Raw genomic sequence first — 10,602 nt, 5'->3', positions numbered from 1 at the left:
AATGGACTAGACCTGACGTAAAACAGCAATATTTCTGACTGAAAAATGCCAGTATTTAAAATAAAAACGTATTTAGACGGAGGGATGGATATTCAAACGGTTCATTTCAGTGAAAACAATGTGCACAACTATTACAGAGAAGCAGTGGTGGGCAAATAAAATAGTATATATTAGCCAACAATGCTCATTCAATATGTATACAAAAAATAGAAAACTAAAAAATGCAAGTAACAGTAAAATAAAAATCTACGGCATTCAATTGTGCAAGTTATCGGGGGCTAAAATACAAACATGAATACAATGTTTACATCGTGTTACTTTGTGGTGGACAGTATTGCAAATGAACTTAATGTTAACATGAATGAATTAAATGTGTATTCTTAATGAGGGGTATCAAATAAAGATGAATGATATCACGTGATCAGCTCAGGAACTCAAAAGACTGGTGAAACCTAAGATAAGAAAATTAGATCAGTTGGAAAAAAACATTTATTTTTAGATTTGAATATAGATTATTTCTTTGTTTTAATACTCTCTGTATTGTCATTGTTGTAAACATTCAGACATAACATACATACACAACATACACCCGCATACCAATGTGTGCAGAATAGTTACTGCACATATAACATACATCTCTCCATGGGTGACAATAATCTCACTTTAAGATATCTATGTATATCTCAGTTTACACATCAACTACTTAAATACAATCACAGAGAGAAAATGAATAAGAATAATACATTATAATCATAATGGCCTGAGGTGTGGCGAATGAGATACATCAAATAGAAGGGAAAGACAAATACACATACATATATAGTAATAATAATAATAATAATAAAGCAAATACAAAATAAAAAGTATTTCTGTCCACAAATTGACAGACTGGGCCTTTAAATGAACACCCCCTCCCGCTGTTCTTCCAGCAGAAGGCGCTGTTCCATTAATCCCTCCCCCCGCTGGATGTGCAGTAAACACATAACAGGTTAGTTGAATCTACAGAACAGCATCTCTGACCCTGTTCCTGTTTACCATCTGTTCTGAGAGACAGACATGGATCCTTATCAGAACCAGAGAGACGACAGGAACCAGCAGAACCCCGGGAGAACCACCATACCTGTAACACCTGGAACATCTGGGGGTGATCAGACACCTGTGGACCCCGGAAGAGAGGACCCTGAAGCCCGGAACACACCCGCGAACAACCGGGAGCCTCAATAGTGAGTTATGATCAAAATCCTACTCAGTATTTCGACCTTAAAGTCCATGTTGTTGTCCTTGACACGCGGTGTAACTTAAAAATAAAAGTACAAAGGAACATAATATTAACTTTTTTTAATTTAGGTTAGTTAATATGTACTATGTTGGTGTAATATTGTATTAGTAAAACACAGACTGGATGGTAAAAACATATTTTAAATTGAGTTTTCCGCTGCTAACTTTCAGTTTCGTTTTACTGGATTAGAGACGGATGCGATGCCTTCACTGTTTTCCGGAAACCGCAACTGCTTATCTAATGTAGCACTTCAGACTATAGACTGTTGAACACATAGTAATATTTTAGTTCTTAACACGAAAAACAACAGCGTGTAATAAGTGAGGGAAAGTTTGTACTCGGCAAATAAAATGCGTGAATCATTCATTTATTTGGGCTAATAGAAAAATAAAAGGCCACTTTAGGAAAGCAGAAATATACAACACGACCTGAAAGCAACGTAGTCAAATGTTTACAAGATAAACAAGTTATTGTGTCTTAATTGAAGGCATCATCCTACTTGAATTATTATTTCTCATCCATGAAAGCAGCGTTTCTATTCTTTATTTTACTATTTTATCAGTTTTGAACAAATGCCTTTACCAGGGTTACCAATATTTACAAGGTCTTATATATCTTAACATTTAAGCATATGTTAAATGTACTTCTATACATAAGTTATTTAGTTGTAATGGTTTTGATGCACAAGTTGTCGTTTGGATCCATTTTGTATTATAATTCTAATATTGTATGTACTAAGCATTCATTTGTGTATGTTACATCTTTTCATGAAACCCGTAATAGCTGTCCTATGTATTGGAGTTGAATATATATATATATATATAACTACATTTTACACATGATAAATCCAAGGTTTGGGTTTATCATGGGAAGAGAAATCTACTTGTTTACGTTTGAAAGACTTTCCAAACTTGTATTTAGTGCTTTTTACACACCAAAAACACGTACGAGTTATTGGCCTATCAGTACAGAATGAAGATATACCTGGACGAATCTGATTCAAGACGAATAATATAAACCAAGTATACCGTCTTATCTTTTACACGTTTTGTATCCTCACGGCTGCAGACACTTATGAGTTTTCATGAAGGACCAAGGTTTCACTAACTCTCTCTCTGTCTCCCTCCTCAGCTCAGTCGGGTTTACGATGATCCCGCCCAATGAATCCCGACGAAGCAAGACTCAAATGAGTATGCCGACATCGCATCCTTCAAATACCAAATAATGTTCCTCCATGTTGAAATGTATTTCCCGAATAACAAAGCTCTGTGTTGCTGCAGTGGCTCAGAAAGAACTGGACGAGCTTCAGAAGTGGAGAGAGGACAATAAACCCAAACCTGTGCAGCCCGTCTCAGAGAAGCTGGGTACACGAGTACACTCCATGCCAATCAGCTTTTTGCACAACAATATGTGTTGTGTGCTTATGCATTTGTTTACTTACTGATTTGTTGTCATGTGTTTTAATTGATCAAGGTGGGAACGCAACATTGTCTGCAGTCAGGGAGAAGCAGCATTTAGAATTGCATCACGCCAAACTGCAGAAGAAGGTACTTCCTCACACGTTTACTGTCGTTAACACAGAATACACTCAATGCATACGCCCTCAGCCCTTAGATGCACAAGTGGGTCTTTTTGGACCCGGCGAGGTGGTTTTCTTAGAGTATCTCTGTAATTACACTTTTTTATCATTTCATATTCCTCAAAAAACATGTTTTGGATATCATGCCATTCACATTTTAAATTTACATTTTAAGAAATTGTTGAAATTGTTTTTGTATTCCTACCCCAAGCTTCCATAAGTGGGTCAAAAATGACCCGCATTTATTTCCTATGGGATCCTTTGATTCTTATCACCTGTTGCTGTCAGGACTACATTCACTGTAGACCACACAGACGACATCACAAGTGACACCTCTCAGGAAGATTATTGTACACAGCAAGATCTGAAACCTGTCAGTGTAATAATAATACGTTATATTTTTATAGGGCTTTTCAAGGACTCAAAATCGCTTTATAATATAAGGGAAGGTTAGGGTGGGGCGTATAGGACTATCAAACTTGATCAACCGGCATGGATTGATGGGGGGGGGCTACGAGTAGACAAGAGGAGAAGAGATGAGTTTTGAAAAGGGACTGGAACACTATGAGGGTCTCAGAATAGCTGAGATCTTTACATCGATATGTTCAAAGCTTTTTTTTTCAAAATGTAAAAGGAATGTCTAAAATTATAAATAGTGAAAAATTAAATATAAAATATTAATAGTGTGAACCAAAATATAACACTAAATATTATACAAGCGATTTTTCTAAATGACAAAAATGGCATAAAAACATACATTATTCTAATACGGGTCCTTTTTGACCCACTTATGGAAGAGTGTCGGGTCCAGTCACAAGCAGGGGTGTCAAATTCAAGGCCCGGGGGCCAAATCCGGCCCACGAGTTCTTTTTATGTGGCCCCGCAAGAGCTTGCAAAGAATATATTACGTTTATTATACGGTTACATGCCGATTTACAGAAGCACCTTGCCCATAAACTACATGTCCCACAATGCATCTGGTTTTGTGCCATGTGCACTGAAGAGACTTGCAATTATTTGCCCTGGACTTCTGCTTTCAGACGTAGTTAATTACTAAGTTATTATATCCGATAATAATAATCCAATTCAGAGGCAATAATGTAATAATACATTATTTTATATAATATATTTATATATTTATATAGTCTTAAAAGTTACAAAGGGCCCTTTGAGTGCAACCATAATGCTAATGTGGCCCGCGAAGAAATTGAGTTTGACCCCCCTGATCTAAGGGTTAAGAGTGATTACAAGGAAAGGAAAGGAAAGGAAAGGAAAGGAAAGGAAAGATGTTCCTTGCTTGAATCACAAATAATATTCATGGCTTAATTGAAGCAAATGTACCTGCTCAATAAATTAAAAATATGTGTGTTTGAAGCTGAAACAGCAGGAGGCGGACAAGAAGAAGAGGCAAGAGGAGGACGAGGAGAACCAGAAGATGAAAGATAAGCAGCGGGAGCGGGTGAGAACAACATGTAATCATCAATACGTAGAGGGGCATTTGGAGAGCGCTGACCCCAACAGAGGTCGTTTCCAACAGTGGAACGTTTAGTGTTTATGAAACGGCTTCTTCCTCGGCCAAGGCAACACCTCTCTACGCAGTTCCACGGCAGTAAGGTGGGTAGTTCCTCTGACATCCTGCTGACACACAAACACAACCGTGAGCATTACCTTGAAGAAGGTCATGTGTGATGTGCTCTATCCGAACCGCTCATTCAAGCGTCTTTGCGCTCTGGGAAAAGCGCTATAACAATTCAATGTACTATTATTATTAAACTCAATTTGAGTTTCATGCCGTGTTGGAAAGAGGGGCTTCGTAGCTGGGCTTAACGTGTCCCAATGTCCTCTTTGCGAGTTCAATGAATACACGGTGAAAGGGGAAAGGGATCATACGCAGACAGAAACAGAGGGAGACTTTCCAGTGGTTGGTCCATTTTAGTTTGAGGTTTTTTGAAGAGGTTGTACAATAACACGGTTTCATTCTGTCGGTGAGTTGTTGGGTTGAAGCTGTTAGCATCTGCTGCGTCTGTAGTCTCCTGTAACTTATACCCACTTGTGTGCGTCTGATCAGCGCCACCAAGTGTTCAAAAGAATACGGCAGGATAAACAAATAAACTGACATTACTTGTTAGACGCTTTTATCCAAAGCGACTTACATACTCAGTTCAGTGGGCAATCCCCACTGGAGCACTTTGGGGTGAAGTGTCTTACGGTACGTCCACACAGCAGCTTTTCAAAAGTCTTGAACATCTTGGAGCTGGGCGTGTCTGACAGCTTGGGGATTTTTTGCGAGCAACGCGACCAACAACCAATCACATGAATCTCCCGCCCCGACATGCAAAGCAAAAAACCCCGGGGATTTTATGCGAGCAATATATATATATATAAACTCCCCAAACAGGCGAAACCCTACCAGTTTCACCCACTGTCTCTGCCCCCTCGCTCCATGCCTGGTTCCTCCGGTTTGTATCCCGGTAATAGTTCTGGTCGTAAAGAACCGGGTGATTTGCTACCGTAACTTCTCGTTTGGAAAATGAGGAAATGAACTGCGGTCTGGCTCTCCCTGCTTACACGCGGTTTGATTGGCTAGCGCTTGTACTGTCAGATTTGCATAAACGTGTTTGATTGGCTGGCGCTTCCAGCTCAGCTTCAAAAGTTGAACATTGCTCAACTTTTGAATCCTGGAAATCCTGGAAATCTTCGCCTCGCTCCCCCACAATGCAGTTCGGCGAAAAGCGAGGCAAAGTCACGTCATCCCCATTCAAAGTCAACGGGCAGAGAAGCGTTGGAAGCGGTGGAAGATTCTTCTGAAGCTGCTGTGTGGACGTACCGTAAGGGACACAACGACATGCCGACCGCAGTGGGACTCGAACTTGCTACCCTCTGATTCGAAGAGCCAAAGTTATTTAAAGAGGGGGCTCCAAGCGTCATATTCTAGGGGACATGTCCCCCTGGAAACACCCCCATTGGGACCACAACGGGGGCTAAGCAGAGTAAGATGTGAAGGTGTCATTCTGCCTTTACATGCTTCAAAGATGTTTTATCATCTGAATATTGCAACGACTTGACACGACTTGACACGAGTTCTTGACACGAATCCACGTTTATATTTCAAAATGAGGTGTTTGTTACATCCCACTGATTTCAATGGAGCGGGACACTATAAGTACTTGGCATTCAGGCAAAAGCTCAGTTCATTAAGACTTACTAAACTGCTTTAAATCCCTCGCCACCCCATCAACTTATATTTCAATCAGAACAAATCATTAGAAAATGGAGAAAAGCAAACATTGAGCAGATGCAGTATATTAAACACCCTTTGGTGAGTTATTTAAACCCCATCTAATCTGTTATACTCCAGTCGGCACGGAGGTTTCCGGAGTGCTTTCTGACAAACCCCAGAGATCAGGAACGCTCTGTTTTGAGAGGAGGTGGAAGAAGCAACGTTTCAGCCAGATGCAGAAACACATTCAATCTCAGTCCTTTGCTGAAACCCAGCTCAATGCGCTGAGATTGGAGGAAGTGTAACTGAGTATCAACATTTGTAAACAGCCAAGTTTACAGAGGAACTTATAGGATGACAAAGAATCTACTTGATTGGCAAACTAAAATACGAGAAACTCCAACCTTCATCCTTATCAAAGCTCCAGAGCAGGGGTGTCCAACCTTTTTTCACCGAGGGCCACTTAACCAATAAAAAAACACTCGCGGACCACCTAACTCCACAAATATCCAAAAACACATCGTTGTTTTAGAACAGATTACAAATCGCCTGAAAATGGTACAAACAAGTGGCAACATGTGTGATGAAGGTGTTGCGCTGGGCTATATCATGCAATCGAAAGTGAAACTTAAGCTTGCTCCATTGTGGAGATATTCCTGCGAGAGTGCGGAAAACTTAAATAAAAAATTGTATTTCAAATGTGAAATGTTACCAATATACTCACGGACCACTAGGGGGCGCTCACGGACCACACTTTGAGAAGCACTGCTCTAGAGCAGGGGTGTCCAACGTGTTTTCACCAGGGCCACATACAGACAAATATACGAAGGGCTGGGGCCCTCACTAGAGATGTTTCGCCTCATAAGTTCTGTTATAAGTTGGAAAAGTCAATCCGATGTCGGTACATTATTCTTGATACGTGGACCTATTAACACGTGAATAGTGTGTAATATATTTGAACATATATTTAAGAAGTAAGACAAGCAGAAGATTATTATACTTAAGTCATTATACTTCTTTAATTTGCTGAGTGAGGGCCGATTAAAGATGGTCCGCTGGCCGCATTTGGCCCCCGGGCCGTAGTTTGGACACCCCTGAGCTGAATGTGAGGAACCTGCTCTTAGAGACGGAGACACCGTGCTTTGTTCAAGGGAAAGGATTGTAAAGGAAGGAGGGCACGCCCGGACGGTCGTTTGTCTTACACATTAAGACTCTCGCTGGCAGTGAAATGAATTAGGCTCCTTGAAATAATGCTGTTTTGAAAATTCAAAGAAAGATACATTATTATTTATTTGGGATTTGTATAATCTAAAGCTAAGTGCAGTTTGTCTTCCTCAAAGTTTATCAGTTCATTTGAAGTTAAAGTTCCACAATCCTTCCCTCTACAGATAAACTTGTTTCAACAAAGTTTAGTAACCTGATTACTTTCCGTTTCGGTCGGATGACCTCAATATCAAATGCAATCAAGCGAAAAGAAAAATGTGTGTATTATGTTAGATACAGGTGTCAAACTCGAGGCCCGGGGGCCAAATCAGGCCCGTGGTGGATTTAATTTCGGCCCGCAGGATCATTTCTAATTCCTATTAGATCTGGCCCGCCGGTATATTGCACCTTCACTCCATCCTGAGGGTCTCCTCCGCTCAGAGCCTGAGCCCAAACATTGATGACCTTGCTCCCGAGATGAGACGCCAAGTGTCTGAGCTAGCATCCCAGAGCAGCACACTGAGTTTAATGGATGCTTCCTTCTGCACTTTCTCTCACGACAGCAGGGCATGTTTGGTTTCTCTCTGAGGGGAATAGTTTTGTTGAAGCTGTTGTTGGCCTGTGGAGAAATGTACTCATAAGAAGTGACTCTGAAAAGCTGCAGATAGAGCCATGAGAAATGAAAGCAGCTGATTATTTAATGTTGTTTTTATAGGCAATACTTTAAGCTTTGTTAGTTCCAGGTTTAATATGTGCAATAAGTTCATTTCAATACGTTCTGCAATAAACATTGAACCAGTCCGGCCCTCCACTAGCACCCATTTTTTATTTTGAGTTTGACACCCCTGAATAAGATAACAGAACAATGTGACCTTCGAAAAGAAGAAACCAATATATTTAGGATCAGAGATTTGCTGAAAAAAGCTAATAAAAGTCAGAAAATGCTCCGTTTGAGTTGAACACACACAGTTCAGCTCACACACACTATGTGATGAACATGTAGGTTCACCTGCTGAATTAAAAACAGAACAAAGGAAGCAAAGAAAGTGAAAACCATGAAGCACATTCAGGCAGTAGAAGTATAGATTCAGACGTAAAGTATTATCCTACAGAACAGAACAACAAACACAAATTATAATCCATGTTTTAGGAATGTAGTAATCTGATTTTTATTCTTCTGAGGTCAGCTTGTGTCACTCGTTTGCCTTCCCTCAGTGAGAAGCAATACCATTGCTGGCCTCTAGGTGTCAGCAGAGTGTCTTCCCTCACATCACACCCTGAGGAGCACCTGATGAATGCTCTCCTCCAAAGTCATCTCCTCTCAGACTTCTCGTACCTCACGCCCTCAATGTGACATATAGCGGCTGTTAGACTGCTGTCTGGAAAGCTCATGAATACTCAGGACTAAAGTGGGGATCCGCAGACCTCCTCCATGTTGCACCGCCACCTCTTTGAAGCCATAGGAATGTTCCGGTAATCCACACCAGAGCTGTCAAAAGTACACACGTCCTTTACTCAAGTAGAAGAACAGATACTCGTGTTTAAAAATACTCTGGTGAAAGTAGAAGTACTGACTAAACTTCTTTACTCAAGTAAAAGTAAAGAGGCTTTGAAGTGTACTTCAGTAAAAAGTACCCATAGCTAGCAGCTGCTTTAAAGAGTACCTGACCTCCCTTTATATCAATAGAACAATAATGTCATTGTTAGCTAATGAATGTTTCCATGCTGAACAACGGCAACATGACAACGTTTCCATTGGTCCCTCTTCTTTAGAGAAGACCAGGAAGTGATGGATACACGGATCGTGTTCTAACCAATAGGCACGCAGTGACTCTAAAGAATAATGACCACGCACCAACACACATTCAGACTAAAGGAACCAGCTGTTTGGGAAATGAGAGAAGTAGAAAGTACAGGTATTTGAGTTCAACATGTAAGAAGTAGAAAGTACAGGTATTTGAGTTCAACATGTAAGAAGTAGAAAGTACAGGTATTTGAGTTCAACATGTGAGAAGTAGAAAGTACAGGTATTTGGGTTCAACATGTGAGAAGTAGAAAGTACAGGTATTTGAGTTCAACATGTAAGAAGTAGAAAGTACAGGTTTTTGTGTTCAACATGTAAGAAGTAGAAAGTACAGGTATTTGAGTTCAACATGTAAGAAGTAGAAAGTACAGGTATTTGAGTTCAACATGTAAGAAGTAGAAAGTACAGGTATTTGAGTTCAACATGTAAGAAGTAGAAAGTACAGGTTTTTGTGTTCAACATGTAAGAAGTAGAAAGTACAGAAAGTACAGGTATTTGAGTTCAACATGTGAGAAGTAGAAAGTACAGGTATTTGAGTTCAACATGTGAGAAGTAGAAAGTACAGGTATTTGAGTTCAACATGTAAGAAGTAGAAAGTACAGGTATTTGGGTTCAACATGTGAGAAGTAGAAAGTTCAGGTATTTGAGTTCAACATGTAAGAAGTAGAAAGTACAGGTATTTGTGTTCAACATGTAAGAAGTAGAAAGTACAGGTATTTGAGTTCAACATGTAAGAAGTAGAAAGTACAGGTATTTGGGTTCAACATGTAAGAAGTAGAAAGTACAGGTATTTGAGTTCAACATGTAAGAAGTATAAAGTACAGGTATTTGTGTTCAACATGTAAGAAGTATAAAGTACAGGTATTTGAGTTCAACATGTGAGAAGTAGAAAGTACAGGTATTTGGGTTCAACATGTGAGAAGTAGAAAGTACAGGTATTTGTGTTCAACATGTGAGAAGTAGAAAGTACAGGTATTTGTGTTCAACATGTGAGAAGTAGAAAGTACAGGTATTTGGGTTCAACATGTAAGAAGTAGAAAGTACAGGTATTTGTGTTCAACATGTAAGAAGTAGAAAGTACAGGTATTTGAGTTCAACATGTAAGAAGTAGAAAGTACAGGTATTTGTGTTCAACATGTAAGAAGTAGAAAGTACAGGTATTTGGGTTCAACATGTGAGAAGTAGAAAGTTCAGAAAGTACAGGTATTTGAGTTCAACATGTGAGAAGTAGAAAGTACAGGTATTTGAGTTCAACATGTAAGAAGTAGAAAGTACAGGTATTTGGGTTCAACATGTGAGAAGTAGAAAGTTCAGGTATTTGAGTTCAACATGTAAGAAGTAGAAAGTACAGGTATTTGTGTTCAACATGTAAGAAGTAGAAAGTACAGGTATTTGGGTTCAACATGTAAGAAGTAGAAAGTACAGGTATTTGAGTTCAACATGTAAGAAGTATAAAGTACAGGTATTTGTGTTCAACATGTAAGAAGTATAAAGTACAGGTATTTGAGTTCAACATG

The 10,602-nt window shown here is 39.6% G+C and overlaps 1 protein-coding gene across 1 annotated transcript in view; it reads left to right on the top strand.

Annotated features, from left to right (window-relative positions):
• Positions 1-945: 945 nt before the first annotated feature.
• epsti1 (epithelial stromal interaction 1) overlaps positions 946-10,602 on the top strand; it is a 45,136-nt gene continuing 35,479 nt past the window's right edge. Inside the window, exons 1-5 of the mRNA XM_034079868.2 lie at positions 946-1,223; positions 2,411-2,469; positions 2,560-2,643; positions 2,753-2,826; positions 4,234-4,317. Coding sequence (XP_033935759.1) covers positions 1,057-1,223; positions 2,411-2,469; positions 2,560-2,643; positions 2,753-2,826; positions 4,234-4,317 — 468 coding nt within the window. The 5' untranslated portion in view covers positions 946-1,056. The remainder of the gene's footprint in view (positions 1,224-2,410; positions 2,470-2,559; positions 2,644-2,752; positions 2,827-4,233; positions 4,318-10,602) is intronic.

The sequence above is a fragment of the Pseudochaenichthys georgianus genome, unplaced genomic scaffold, assembly GCF_902827115.2.
Source record: "Pseudochaenichthys georgianus unplaced genomic scaffold, fPseGeo1.2 scaffold_751_arrow_ctg1, whole genome shotgun sequence".
Lineage (NCBI taxonomy): Eukaryota > Metazoa > Chordata > Actinopteri > Perciformes > Channichthyidae > Pseudochaenichthys > Pseudochaenichthys georgianus.
The sequence above is the reverse complement of the archived record's forward strand: the minus strand, read 5'-3'. Positions and strand labels throughout refer to the sequence as shown.